This window comes from Benincasa hispida, chromosome 5 (assembly GCF_027475165.1).
Source record: "Benincasa hispida cultivar pf3 chromosome 5, pf3_genome.v1.1, whole genome shotgun sequence".
NCBI classification, from domain to species: Eukaryota; Viridiplantae; Streptophyta; class Magnoliopsida; order Cucurbitales; family Cucurbitaceae; genus Benincasa; species Benincasa hispida.
The window spans coordinates 35,088,311-35,103,777 of record NC_143482.1 but is presented as its reverse complement, the minus strand read 5'-3'; the positions used below and the strand labels follow the sequence as shown (position 1 = coordinate 35,103,777).

Sequence of the window (15,467 nt, the reverse complement as noted above, 5' to 3'; positions counted from 1 at the left end):
TCTTAAAGTTGAGTTCATTTGACACAATTTCTCATAAAAAAATCTAATTCAAACCAACTTTTGTTAAATTTTAATCAATTGATTGATTCAAACGAGAATTTTGATGTCACTTTGAATTTTGGTGGTGATTTTTCGAACGTGTTTGAATTGATTTTCTAAGTGTTTAAATAAATATTTATAAATAAAAAATGAAAAATGAAAAATGAAAAATGAAAAAAATTAGAAACTTAAAAGTCAATTCAAATGGACACTTCCTCTTCTTCCTGAAAGTTGTTAGAATTTCATCTATTGAAGTTTTTTTTTTTTAAGAAGTGAAGTTTTTTGTGGCCTCCATGCCTTTTAAGAACATAAGGGCATAAAAGATATTTCCCCTTCCTCTAATACATTGTTTTGATGTTAACATCTATCATTGACTCACTAATATAAATTATTCCCTTTATTTAAGAAAATCTTTCATATTGATTGAAAAATATGGATTTACTAATTTAAAAATGGAAATCCAAGAGTGTGTTTGGAACAGAGACTATTCTAAAACTATAATAATCATCTCTTACTTCATTAAACTATTTTGTAGTCCCAATTAACTTCAGTTAACACTATTTCAAACCTTCATTTGTTAACCATTTTATTATCAAATTAAAATAGTTTATACCCAAACACATATTATTATAATTCAAACTAAAATAATCTACACCCCAAACACAAGCTATTATAATTCAACTATAATAACCCAAGATTATAATCAACTCCCTTTAAATTCTATCTTGGTCGTTGCAATTTTAGCTTTTGCCAAGTTTTAAGCATAAGCAATCATCCAATTAACTTCTTTGAAATATTGTCATGTATTAAAGAGAATCATCCTCATATATTAGACATGTTAAATTGATAGATATTTAGATATTTTTCAGTCTCAACATCTATCATTGTCTATCCTATCACTATCTATCACGGATAGACAATGACATTTTGCTATATTTATAAATAAATTGACTCGAAAATAACCTATAAATAATAATCACTGAAACAATATTTCAAGACAACTTTTGAATGAAAAATTAAGAACAAAATATTTGAAACTTGATGAATAAAAAATGAGATGGACTAAATTAGGATTTAAACCTACTTTCGACCACTAAGCTTCTGTGGGTTCACAGTTCTTCTGAATCAAAAGTGTAACAAAATTGTTGGCTTTCTCGTTCAAGCCAGCTTCAACAAATGCATTTACAAGCCTGTTACAAGCAGAAACATCAAAATCTGTTGTAGTTGATTGTTTCCATTGGTCAATAACTTCACCAATTTCCTTCAAATGATCAAGCATCAGGTAACAAGATAAAATGCAAATGTAATTTCTGCTTGTCATTTTTTGCTTCGTCATCTTCAGTGATCTCCAAATCTGATCGATTTTGTCTTTGTTTCCTAGACCAGCATATAAGATAATGAGGAGGTCATATGTAATCCATTCTCGCTGAGAAATGCCACTCTCAGACTCGACTAAGGAGTTCAACCCTGAATGCAATAGATGAGCTGACTTAACATATATGTTGACGAGATCGATATATCGCACCCAATCTTCGTTTGAGTTGGGTTTTTGATTCATCTCGTTGAGAATCTGTCTAACACCATCAATATTTAAAGCTCCAGCTAGAGAGCTGATCCAGAGATTATAAGTGAAAATGTCAGGATGAACCATCCTTTGTTTCAGGTCATCTATTATCGAGGATACCTTTTCTACTTGCCCAACCGACATGTACAAAGTCATCATCTCGTTGAATGGAAGGGCGGTGAGAGGTATATCCAACTCCATTATCTTTGCATAAAGAGATTCAGCCTTTTCAGTCAGTTTGGACCCAGCAAAAGAGTGAAGGAGAGCAGTATAAGTCTCGCAAGTTTTGGAATCAGTAGGCAGACCTTCAAAGTATCGTTCAGCAGCATCGATGCCAAATACTTTGGTCATCAAGTCAATTCGGATTGCAAAGTCAGAATCAGATAACTCAAACTCATTATGAGTTACCATCCATTCTAAAATCTGCATGCAAGAAAATAATATTGGCAGTGAATTATGTGGAAAATATAATGTTGACAGATTGTCAGGTAAATAGAGAAGATGACATAAAATCCCCTGATCAGTGTTCTACAGATCATGAGCCAAACAAAACGATGGTGATCTTTCTAACCATTTCCTTATCCTTTTTCTCGAACGAGAAATAATAAAGATTTTAGCAAACATAAAATACAATTTCACTTGAAGTAATATGCAACTTGAACCCTTCTTCCTCAATATTAGCATCGTTAATAATTTCATGCAGCCGAGTATTCTTTAAAGGAACATTTAAATGAAATTCTTCAACCATTTAATTGGACTCTCAGGATATGTCAATTACATTCTCTGAGGATTAAGGAAGACTTCAAACTGGGAAATTACTCCTTTTCTTTTCAACATTTTTTTAATAAGAAACAATTTCATTGATTGAATGAAATATCCAAAAAAAGGCTCATTTATAGGATATACGAAAGATGTTTCCAATTAGTAACTATGGTCTTGAAATGCCAGTACAGATTTACAGCAAAAGAATGCATTGAAGATAGCAGAATTTAGGACTTTCTCTGATAGATTTGGTTTTTTCCTGGAAAATCCTAGTGTTTCCTTCATCCCATGTCTTCCATAAAACAGCAGCAACAATGTTTGTCCAAATAATTTCTGTTGTATTCTCTAATGGAAGATCCAATAGAAGCATACTGATCCAACTCCATGGGTCTATTGGAGAGGACATAGGACCAACTGAAAGCTTCAAAAACTTGATGTTGCAAGGCAAAGGATGGGTCATCACTTTGAGACTAAGACTTACTGCTGCAAAATCCAAAGCTATCAACACGATAGTGTCTACTCCCTCCAAAATCTAGAAACAATGGTCCCAGTAATTTGTCTAGCAATAGTGAACCAACTCCAAATTTTGCCTCATGTTACTAGTGCCAGCTCAGCAAATCCATCACGACAACGTACTGGCCATCCCTCCCCTTGTGCACTGGAATCCTTTCTCTCAGCTCTGGACACTCTTTAGAAAGAGTGAAATGAAGTATAAGACTTTGTCTAAGCATGTCAAGTAAGCAAATTGCATAAATCTCTTCTCCTTCATCTAGTCATTTAGCTGCTAAACCATTCAAAGTGAGGGACCAGCTCCGATTAAATCATTATCAAGTTTTCAATACCATTTAAGTTCTTCTGATAAATACATTTACTCAGATTCTCCCTCAAAGACATATCTGAAGCCAAATCTTTCTACCTACGATTTCATGCTTTCATTGATAATAATAGACAATTTGATAAGAAACTCAAATGCCTACAAAGTAAGGGTGAATTTAGAAGCATCCTTACTGCACTCAATCAACTAGGTGTTTTCTTCCATGATCTTGCCCTTGTCTTCATGTTCATCAACAAAATGCGTGTGTTGAAAAGAAATATCATTAATAATGCATAGTAGTACCCCAGGATTTCTTATTTAGCTAAAAATTTTAAGCATTTGTCTACTTTCACTTATATTCGTGTTTATTTACATAGGAGTACAATTTCTTTTTTTTTTAAGATCTCTTTGAGAGTTGCCGCAACAGCAGTTAAAGAACAAAAAAAAAAAAAAAAAAAAAAAAAAAAAAAACTTCTCTTTCAATTTGAAACTGGTATTTATCATCTGAAAACAGAAGACTTGTAAGAAGCAAGAAGAAAACAGATAAAATAATACCTCGAGAGCGTGCTTATACCGCTGAATCCTTCTGAGCTCTTTGGAGATATTCCGGAGCTCAGTGATAGTAACTTGGTTACCCTCACTCATCCATCTCTGAAGAACGTTGGTAGCACTTCGCTTGGGCAATCTGAGCCGAAATATCCTGCTCTTCAAGTCATTGGTTTCTTCAGAATTCACTGATTCATCAAAAGATTCACTCCTCAGAGCTCCATGAGAGCAATAGTTGGAAACACTAACTTCACTGAAGACCGGGATCGCCTTGAAATTTTGATTTAAGAAGCCTCTGTTCCTGAAATTTCTAGGGTTCAGATCAATTTACACAAAATCGTCAAATAATGAAGGAAGTAACACAACCCCAACCCCAACCCCAACACCAACCCCATGGAAAATTGCAGTAATCTCAGTTTCAGAATTGGGATTCCGTTGAATTGAAGGAGTAAGTTTGAAATCAAACACAGCTACATCTTCCTAGCAGCCAAAAGGAGAAATGGAGAAAGAATGAAATTGCGTGGAAAAGAAAGGGAAAAGGAAAATTCATACTTACCGGCTAAAGGTGAGGAAGAAAGTACGAGAAGCCATGGAAATGGATCCTTCACTTGGTGACTTGATCTCCGCGTTTGCTTAATTTTGAATCGGCGACCAGTTTGTAAGCTTTTTCAACATTGCGTAACACTCTTTTTACACAAAAAAATAATTTAATGTATTTTGGTTTGATTATTTGGACTTTTTTTTTTAACAATTTTGTTTTAGTGTTCTATTTTTTTTAACTAACTTATTTACGGATGTAGTAAAATATCATTGTCTATTTGTGATAGATCGAGATAAACTACAATAGACTTTAGTGATAGAAGTCTATTGTAGTTCGGTCTATTATGGATAAATAATGACATTTTGCTATACTTGAAACTATTTTTAGTAGTTTTACCATTTAAAACAATTACTCTTGTTTTTAAGTAAATTCGAAACTACGAGCATCCTCCAACCACAATCCCAAAAACCAATTGAGAATAGAAACCCCATCTGAAATGCCCTCTTTCGAGAGAGGAGGACTTTGAACAAAAAAAGAATACAAAATCACCGTACTCACACCATGCACGTACCATACATTGGGCAAGATCATTACTTGACGTATATTGACTTGTTTGAAACTTTTGAGTTCGTTATACTTGTTGTTCTCATTATCACATTGTTTTAAGAAACGGTTGAGTTTTAATCAAATTCTATAAACAAAAATAAGTTTTTGAAAATTATATATAAATTTTCTTTGATTTTTTAAAAATATTAGTGGAAAGTAGATTACGAAACAAAGAAATTTATAGGTACAAATAGTGTTTATAAGTTTAATTTTCAAGAATCAAATGGTTACCAATTGAGACCTTAGTTTTTAAAAATTAAGCCTATAAACACTACTTTTACCCATAAATTTCTATATTTTGTAATCCATTCTCTACACTAATGTTTTTAAAAATCAAGAGAAGTAGTTTCCAAAGATTTGCTTTTGTTTTAGAAATAGTGTATGTAAGCTAATTTCAAAGTGCTTCTCTAAGAAATGTGAAAACCATAATTTAAATTTTAAGATGTAACAAGCATAAAATTCAAAAATAAAAAACTAAAACCGAAATCATTACCATGGAGCATTAGTCTATGAATTTTGTTTGTAACAATTTACTTATATATTTTCAATTTTATATAAAAATCCTATCAAAATTAAGTGTTGTCTTTTATTGTGCAAAGACTTAATCCTTGTGGTTTGTAACACATTAAGTTCTTAATAAATTTATTGATCAATATATGTAAGAAATTTCATTAAATATTAGTAATATTTGTAGGATAAGGACTAAATCATTATAAATTTTAAAGTATGATGATTATATTATTGCATATTAAAGTTAGAACTAAATTGTTACAAAATTAAAAACATAATGACTAAATTGTTAGAAACTAAAGTTCGAACTAACTACATCCATGAAACAAAAAGTATTTTTTAAAATTCTTTGATTTTATTTAAAGTTTAAAAATGTTAATATGACGCTAAACATAACTTAATGAATAAACATGAGTTGTTGAACTACAGGTTGATGGTTTGATCGTCACTTCATTAAGAAAACGTGAACATGTAGAGATTCAAACTTTTTTGTTAAGAAAATATGTTTCAATTAGTTTTTTTTTTTTATTGGTTGAATTACTTTCAAATTGGCTATTCGATTTCATTAATATAGTACCTTTTTTAGGGTGAAATAGTATTGTAAATTTAGAATTTAGAAGTAGGGAGCCTCATATGAGAAATTGAACTACAATTATGTTTGACATAGTTGTTTTTTCAAAGGTGATATAATATATTGCAAAAAAGAACCTTTTAGTCTAAGTTCAAGGCACAAAACAAAATAAAACCGAAGTACAAAAGCTAGAGCTAACACAAGTCAAACAACCAAAGCAAAGAAGCAAAAATAAAGGATAAGCTCACATATCGAGCTAGAAGAAACCATGGAAATCACACCAAAATAAACTATCCTAAGTACTTTGACTAGTTAAAGGGATCTTGGAAGTTCACCAAGAGTTTAGACTCATTAACCACGGAGCAACAATCGACTGAAAAAGGAAGACATCATCTTAAGAGAACAACCACCAAGGGAAGAGAAGAATTTACAATATCCTTAGACGACACGGACACTTGAGACACCACCAGACCAACCAGAGGACTAGACCCAATAGTGAAAACTCTGAGCTCCCACCACCGAAGAACCTTCAATAGTAACAACAAATGCCCCCTCAAATAGAGTAGTGCCAAGCCCACAAAGAGAAATGGTACCTAATAAAAAAATAATATTTTTTTATGTGTAATTAGCACATATTTTGTTAAACAACCCATAAGAACCATATTCTGACTTTTATTTAGTGAATATCCCAACAATCGATTCCATTGAGTGAATAATCATTTCTTAGAATAGAAGAAGATTATGTAAATACTTACTCAAAATCATACTTATTATATTCCATTGTGGAAACCACAATTTTTTCTCGTTTTGAGAATTTTCTCTCTTCTTCCATCGTATTCCAAAGAGTGACCAAGATTAATCCAGTCACTTTTCATGCTTCTAGAATTTGGACTCTTCTAACTTTTTCCTTTATTTTATTCGCTTCGATCGTTTCTCAAGTCTCTTGTGTTATCAAGATGAATTTTTTTTCCTTAATTTGAAATTGTGTATCATCATTTTTGGGATGCTCTAATAACCAATATATTACAAGTGTTCTTTCTTGTGTTGATCCTATTTCATGTGGATAAGATATATTTATGTACATATTTTATGTATAATTTATAATAATTACATACAATAGACTCATTGTGGCTTATGGTTTATTAAAAAATTTAATAAAATAGGCATTTTTAACTCGATGTTAGAGTAACATCATGCTAAGCTTGTTGGCTTTTTTGTTTTAATATCAAATTAATTAATTTTAATTAATTAATATTGATAAAAAAAAAAAAAACCTTCTTTATTCACTAATAATTTTAGTCTTTTGAACGGTCTATTATCTAGAATTCAAAATATTGATTCTAATACAATTTAAATCAAACAAATTAGAGCTCAAACGAAGAAGATATAATTGAAATAAATTTAATAGAAAAATATCCGAGGTGATGACGTGACATATTTTTCATCCAAGTGAATCAATTGATCATGTGGAGTAATGATAAGTGATATATGATGGACTTTTTTATTTTTGTAAGATTTTAAAATAAATTGATTTTAAAAAATATATATTATATTATATTATATTATGTTTATGTTTAGCGGTTAATATAATTTCTAAGAAAATACATTTAATACATAGTGTCATTAAAGCTTTTTGTTATTATTATTATTATTATCATTATTATTCCCACTTTTAAATCTCCACCGTGGATTTAAATTTTAAAAAGATCTAAAGATCCAAATTAACTTTAGTTTTCACTATCTTCCCCCTCTATTTTCACTCATCATCTTCTCCAAATTTTAATAATAATTTTTATTATTTTCAATTCTCCATAAAATACAAAGTTCTAGCAAGCCTTTCTTCTTTTCATCTTATTCTTGAGAGGGATATTTTATGTTGTGAGGATTAATTGATTGTGTATTACAATTTGTAAATCTACTCTCTAAAAGAGTTTTTCTCATTTTGCTTTTTAATTCTTTCAAATCTATTGTAAGAGGTTAATAACATGAGTGTTGTAATAGTTTGATCCTTAATCGTGAAAAGGATAATATTTGTTCTTTCTCCCGGAAAAATAATATTGTAGCGGTTTAACTTTAAGTCATGGAAAGAGTCAAACACAAGTATCCAAAAGGAGTTTGAGAAATAGATGTAGGTCGATTGTATCGAACCACTATAAAATCAGTGTCAATTTGTCTTTCCATCTCCTACTTTATTTTTGCAATGAGTTTTGTTATTACATTTAATTGCATGAAATCAATAACTTTTTGTTATTTAAATTAGTTACTCATATTGGTTTATTTTGATTGATAGCTATTAAATTTCTATGTCATTTACTAATCTTATTTAAATAGAGTACTTAAAGATATTTTAATTTCTTGGTTACTTTGGGTTGAATTTATTTGTATGAAAACCTTGTTTAAATTAATTACCAGCAAAATATTTATTGATTTGTTTAATTGGGCACACTCCAGAAAAAAGTTTTAATTAATTTTAATAAATCCTATTCACTTCGCCTCTATAGGATTGTCATACCGATTTGACAAAGCCATAAGTAATTGGTTCAAATCCACGGTAGGAGTTGAACCTATGACATCAGGTTTTTGAGACCTGCATTCTACCAAACTAACTAAGAGTGTTTTATTAACAAATTAAATGCAGCCCTTAATATATTTTGCATACATATACCATCATACAAAATATCATAAAATTAATGTTCTTTTAAAAAAGAAAGATTAATTCGGTATATGTAATAAAAACTCTAATGAAAGGCTAAATGTTTTAATCATCTGAAAAGTCATTTCAATCATATCTTTATTCTCTCGGAAGAAAGTTTAGAACGTATAAGATTAGAACAAGAATCACGGTGAAACTTAGTATTAAAAAACCTAGTAATTGTTCCTAGGCTTGCACAATTTGTTTGGTAGGATTCTAATCAGTAACCATCTCACTCATATGCCAAATAAAATGTAGCCCTTATCCTCTAGAAGCAAGTTTTCCTATTTGGCTTCCTATAAGAATCACTTCTAGTCCTTAAAACTTTAATAGAAGTAACGATTCTCTAAACTTTGGTTTGTAATGATTTAAAATGTGTTTGGAATATATTTTTAAGTGTTTAATTTAAAAAATAAGCCATTTTAGAAAAAATTAGCTTTTGAAGTGTATTTTCAACAATTTTTGTCAAAAATATTTAAATAAAAATGAGTTTTTGAAAAACACTTCTTTCTCAAATCAAGCAAACGGGCCTTAGTTCTTGTACTTTCAAATATGTAATAATTTAATTCTTGAATTTTAGTTTGTAACAATTTAGTTCCTATAGTTTAAAATTTGTTACAATTTAGTCCATATCGTAAAAAATTTCACCAAACTTAATTGTCAATTTTGATATAAAGAAATTTCATTAAATCTTAATAGTATTTTTCACGATAGGGGTTGATTCGTTACAAATTATAAATTCTAATGACTAAATTGATACTTAATTATTAAATTTCACAGACTAAATTTTTACAAATTTAAAAATAGGATAGAGGACTAAATCATTACAAACTATAATTTAAAGAATATATTATTATTTTATAAATTTTCTAGGACGAAAAGTGATTTTATCAAATATATTAATTTGAAGGTTAAGTATAGTGTCAAATAAGATGTGTGTTTTCATGTATGTTAATTAATGTGAAGGTTGTTGTTGTAAACACACAATTAACAACTAAAAAAGAAACTTTACCAACTGGTTGATTAAATGGTCAAAATATTTGATAAAATGTTCCCCTAAATTCTAATTAAGATATTTGTTCAATATAATAAAAGAAAAATAGAGCGTTTCAAACGTTTTTTTATAATTTTACCATTCCAAAAAGCTTTAAGTACTTGAATCCAAGCTTCCTTCTTTTCATATCATGTACTAATCATGAAAACCATCAACTCAAATATTCAAGAGTTGGGAGGACATTGTGGAATAATCCATAAATTGACATTTTTTTATTTATATTTTGGATTTTAAGATCTAAAATTCTTTTTCATCATATTCTTTTATATATATATAATCTATGATTTTGATTAACCTGTAAAAGTCTATGTATTTCTATTAGGGTTGGCAAAGTTCTCCGCGGGTCGGATCCTCGTGGGGTCGTGCCTCGATCGGAATTGGAAATTTCCGATTTTGATCAGGGATGAGGTCAAATCAAGGTCCCCGAACTGGGGACGGGGTGGGGATGGAGAGGGTATCCTCAACCCCCCGATTAGATTTTTAAATATAAAAAAATATTCACACTTTATAGCAAAAAGTTCTAAAAGTACAAAGTACTCTTGGAACTTTTGCTATGTTAGCTTTTTTTCTTTCTAGATGGGAGGAAAAGAAGGGGAGGATAGAACCACTATACTATCACGGTCAACTATATAATTTATCCTATTAAATGAAAAATATTAACCCATTATCCTCGTCCTCGGCGGATAGTGGGAATCGAACTCGCATCTTCTCCTTGGAGTTATAACGTGTAAATATTTTTGGAATTTTTCTATTGATAAGAATTTTTAATTTTTTTACATTTAGCTCAATCTAAGCACAATTAAAGTATCCCAACCTAAACCAAAGAGAATTTAAAAAAAAAATGAAAAAATGCCCCAATAAAGGGAAAATGAGGAATGAATCCCCATGTGACCCGTTTACCCAATGGGGAATTCCCGCCCCCATGCTCGCCTTCAAATGTTGGGGATGGGGTGGGGATGGGATAAATTTCCCCATCAAGGACGGGGATGGAGACCCCCTCCTTGCCCGTCCCGACCCGACCCTATTGCCAACCTTAATTTCTATGCATCTTGAAATAACTGTTTTATAATTTTATGATTTTAGAATGAATAACAACAACATTATTTTGAAAATATCTTATACTAAGAACACATTAAAATAAGGGTTGGTTTCAAATATAGGAAATTAAATCAAAATATTTATAAATATAATAAAATTTTATTGTCTATCTGCGTTAGACCACGCTAAACTATTATCTGTGTTATGATAGACACAAATAATATTCTATCCCGATTTATCGTAGATAAAGTGTGATCTTTTGTTATTATTTGTAATTATTTTTAGTTTTGTGATTCAAAATAATTTTTCATAAAAAATAAAATATAAAAGTATATAAACAAAATTCTAAAAATTAAAGTTATTCAAACATAACTTTTACATTTCCATTTTGAACTTAAAATATTTATTTAGAAAACTTTGGAAAACAGTTTCCAAATAATTTTGACGCTTTTCTCAAAAGAATACCATAGTTTTTTTTTTTTTTTTTTTTACATAGGAATGGGTACAATCCCATAGTTTTTGTTCCTATAAAACTTGTTTGCCAAATAACATTAGTTTTAAACTTGCCATGTTGAGCACATCTCCAATTTAAATTTATTTATTTATTAATTATTATTATTTTTCTTAAGTTAGGTGTCAACAAGTCAATCATAAACTAGGGAACAAAACTTCTTGGAGGCTTGATTTTGGATGCTTCATCATGAAAATCAAAAAGTAAGACTTGGATGTAAGATAGCTTACACTCATTTTCATGCATCCATTACAATCACAATAAAAAAAATATATAAAGAAATATATTTTTTAGATTGAATAAAAGTTTTTCGTGTGGCAATTTATAATTGAACACTTGAGTGGATTACACAAAGATGAATGTAGTCGGAATACACCTAAGTACTTTTTCATCATAAAATATAGACCTTGTTATGTCTTTGTTTTAGGGGTTAATTTTTCTTTCTTCAAATTTTAATTTTTCTTCATCATTGGTGGATGGTTTTCTAGATCTTGTTATGGAGTCACCTAGCATGACTTTTCAATACTCGACGTGCATTTAAAGAGTTGCAAGTTGCAAGTTGCGAGTTGCTTGAAATGTAAGTTCAAAGTTGACTAAATGGTTTTGTTTTGAAAACTAATTGGAACTAAATAGAAACCTACGATGATAGATCATTGGATAAATAGATTTCGAAGATATTCTTGTTTCATTTGCTCCAACATTTAGAAGAACATTATATTATCATCCTTTCAAACTAGTATAGAGTACACGAGAGTATTTAACCAACAAATTATAAAGTAATTGCAGTGGGAGGCACTTTTAAAGATAATAATTAAGTATTAGCAATTTTAAAGAATTATAAATATAATAAAATCTATCAGTGAAAATTTTATCATTGCCTATTCTTTTTGACGAAATGCTATTGATTTGAGGTTGTTATATTGCCTCGAACGTTGTGCTAATCCTTTGAATTCGGTACCAACAGGTATCATCCTTCCTAGAAGGATACCTTTCAACCAGGAGAGTGGCTTTTGCTAAAACTCGAGCTGTTTCTTGAAAACTTGCTTCGGATATGCAAAAATGAGTATTTAGAGATGTTTTCGTTATTCCCAATAATATGGCACTCGATAACAGATCACTTCTTCCAAAGCATCCCGTTCGTTTCGCTCGAACAATCCAATTAGTTCTCCAGGTAAAAAAAACATTAGACATTCCATCTTTTGAAACCAACACTTTTGATGTTATTTGACGTATAAGAATTTATATATGTTTATTATGGATCTCCACCCCTAACATCGAGAACCCTTTTGGATCTTATTAACCAAAGAAATAAGGCTTTGCACTCCCCAAGGAATTCCAAGAAGTTTTGTTATACACTCATTCCAACCCTCAACTCTCTTTTCTAAGCTCATCGATATTGAATCAATCGAACACACTTCTAACACTTGTTCCACTTTTGGAAGACCCTGCATTATATCACCAGATCGTGATTTTTCATATATCATTGTTCTCTCCTTCGTAAAGGATTTTCCCATAATAACCCCTATTAGTGATATGGTAACACTCGTAGACTTTAAGAGCTAAATCTAAATTTTCTTATATTTACGAATTCTTTTACATCGTATGATATCAGTTAATACTTTATGTCTAATTGCTATATTTGCAACTATCCCAAACAATATTATTAGCCATCTTGGTGACAACAAAAAAAACATTATAAATATTATGGCTATAACAAAAGGCATTATAAATATTATGGTTATGCAAGTGTTGTAACTTCTTCAATAGCATGTTAAGTGACATGTGTTCAAGATGACTTACACTTAGAATTTGATATATACCTTGATTTTTATGGTCATTTCAGCAATCAACCACACAAAATTTTCTTAGTACTATGGAAGTAATATGAAATTTTTCATATTACCTCCCTTTATTGCTTGGCTAGTTTGGCTGGTTTATACTGAATGGAAAAAGTATTATCATATCATCTATAGAGATCAAATAGAAATCATTAAAACTATAATTTTCAATCTCATTATCTTTTATATCAAGAAAAATAGCAACTACTTAGTCCCAACAAGGTTCAATTGTATCATAGATGAATGAACTAATCACTCCAAATATTGAATGGATAAATACCAAAATGACACATTTCAAAAACTCTCAAAACATAATCATGCTACTAAAAACTAACATAAATTAAGAAATCAAATTGAAAAAGTTGGTGAGTTCTTACCAAGATTTGCTCACTCACTAACTAAAAACAACAAACATCATCCTGATTAAGTTGTGTTCAATGATGATATTGACATACTTTGCTTATAATCATGTAATTGAGAAGCATAATCCACAGCCAGAACACTACACAAGAAATATATTTCAACTTTGTATGCATGTATATCATTAATCTTTTCATATCATCTGTACTTGACAAAAAAAAAACCTTCAGATCCTCTCAGCTTTCTAAGAGTTTGTATAGACATCCCCATCTTCAGAGATACTCAAAAAGAGAAAAAGCAAAAAAAATTCAACTTTGATTAGTTTCAGCACTTCTTCTCATTAGAAACTTCCCACTACATGAAACTGACCTGTTCATAGCAGAAGAAGAATTGCCTCTCCCTTGATATGATTTCTTCGATTCATTCCCATTTCTCTGCATTGATTCAGCTTCAGAGTCCATTTTTTCATTAACATTAGCAAAAACTGAGCTGATTCGAAGAGCTGATAAAGAATCTAGTGATATAGATCTTCTCACTGGCTGAATTTCTTCTAAATCTTCTTCAGGAAAATGGATTTCTACTTGTTCTTGTTCTTGTTCTTCATTTCTAGTGGAACTTTCCCCCAAATTGGCTCCATCTCCCTCTCCCCTTTGCCATTCCCTCATCTGGGTTTCGGCTGGAGGCTGTGGTGGTGGCGGAGAAGCGGCGGCGGTGGGCTGAGCTACAACAGGAGCACGGCACATGGGGCAATTAGTGTGAGATCGAAGCCAAGTATCAATACAGGGGAGATGAAAAGCGTGGCTACACTTTGGCAAAAGCCTCAAGGTTTCATCCTCTTCAAATTCGCTCAAACAAACAGAGCATTCTGTTCCATCGATCAAACCCTCGCCGGATTTAAACTTGCAGACGGCGATAGCCTCGATAACGGCCGGCGGGAGGCCGACGGTGCGGATGTACCAAATGGGGTGATCCAAAACAGGGCCTTGTTCTTCGTCGAGAAAGTCATGCTGGTGGTGAGTCACGGGCGGTGGTGGATCGGGGCGACGAATCCGTCTGCGGCGGCCGGAGTAGAAACGAGCATAGATGGCGTAGCAGAGAACGAGGAGGAAGGTGAAGGAGAGAAGGGCGATGGTGGAGGTAACCAAATTGGAGAGTTTGTGAGGCGATTTAGAGGGCGGCGGTGGGATTGACATTGAGATATAGCAGAGTTTTGGGCATTTTTCGATGCAATCGGAAGAGCAAGAACCGGTAAGGTACTCGTGGCAGTCTTTGCAGAATTTCTCGATGTCATCTTCGTCGTCGGAGAGGAGTTTTCTCGTGGAGATGAAATCCATGGCGGAATTTGAAGAGAACAGAAGAGTTGAAATTGAGAAAATCAGGCGGCGGATTGAAAGGAGTGGTTTAAGAAAGTAGGTCACCGAAAGTTTTGAATGTTTTTGTAATTGCGTTGATGGATTATTCTTTGTCCCGATTGTTGACTTTTTTGCCTAATGGATTGAGTCAATGCTTGTACTTAATGTATTTGGGCCTGGTGCGGCCCACTAAAGAACATGACTCCTATGCCAAGTCACAAACTCCCGAAAAATATATACCAACGGTTTTAAATAGGGAAATTGGAGTATATAACAATATTTTGTGGTTTGTTTTGGAGATTTGGCAAATTCTAGATTCCCTTAGAATCTAGCAAAATATATACCTCATATGTCCCATTTCATTCCTATTTCTAGTTTGCTCTCCATAAGTTTGGTAATTAATTCATATATATTTACACTAAATGTAACGTGAAATTAGCTTTTACACATCATTGTCATTTTTTATTATAACATAATATTATATTTTCTTAATTTTTTTCCACCAATATCAATATATTCTCGTAATTAACTAATATACATTTGTAATTGTAATGTGAAGTAATGTGATTTTAACCATTATTTTCGTGATATTTTATTATAACATAATATCTTCCTGATTTTTCTCCACTAATACCTATTCATTTTTTTTATATATATATTTTATCATAT

General features: G+C 31.3%; 2 protein-coding genes across 6 annotated transcripts; both read right to left on the bottom strand.

The window, feature by feature from the left end:
• Nucleotides 1–986: 986 nt before the first annotated feature.
• LOC120078710 (Tetratricopeptide repeat (TPR)-like superfamily protein) lies at nt 987–4,447 on the bottom strand. 5 transcript variants are annotated; one of them, XM_039033008.2, is made up of 4 exons: nt 4,282–4,396; nt 4,116–4,205; nt 3,735–4,035; nt 987–2,026 (listed from the first exon to the last, which is right to left on the bottom strand). In XM_039033008.2, the coding sequence occupies exons 2-4, from the start codon at nt 4,118–4,120 to the stop codon at nt 1,133–1,135; spliced, it is 1,200 nt and encodes a 399-aa protein (XP_038888936.1). In that variant the 5' UTR covers nt 4,121–4,205; nt 4,282–4,396; the 3' UTR covers nt 987–1,132. The 5 variants fall into 5 exon arrangements, with proteins under 5 accessions (XP_038888936.1, XP_038888937.1, XP_038888934.1 ...); XM_039033009.2 differs by having other exon boundaries at nt 3,735–4,026; XM_039033006.2 differs by lacking the exon at nt 4,116–4,205 and having other exon boundaries at nt 3,735–4,026; nt 4,282–4,447.
• A 9,155-nt stretch (nt 4,448–13,602) lies between these two features.
• On the bottom strand, nt 13,603–14,890 carry LOC120078012 (E3 ubiquitin-protein ligase Os04g0590900-like). Its single transcript, XM_039032185.2, has one exon. The coding sequence runs from the start codon at nt 14,778–14,780 to the stop codon at nt 13,755–13,757; it is 1,026 nt and encodes a 341-aa protein (XP_038888113.1). The 5' UTR covers nt 14,781–14,890; the 3' UTR covers nt 13,603–13,754.
• Between the last annotated feature and the right edge of the window lie 577 nt (nt 14,891–15,467).

Coding starts and splice junctions, on each gene's coding strand:
- LOC120078710 (XM_039033005.2), bottom strand. CDS start 4,316: ATGGCTTCTCGTACTTTCTTCCTCACCTTTAGCCG. Junction 4,036..4,281: donor TTCTTCCTCACCTTTAGCCG/GTAAGTATGAAT, acceptor TCTGAACCCTAG/AAATTTCAGGAACAGAGGCT. Junction 2,027..3,734: donor GGTATAAGCACGCTCTCGAG/GTATTATTTTAT, acceptor TCTTGCATGCAG/ATTTTAGAATGGATGGTAAC.
- LOC120078012 (XM_039032185.2), bottom strand. CDS start 14,780: ATGGATTTCATCTCCACGAGAAAACTCCTCTCCGACGACGAAGATGAC.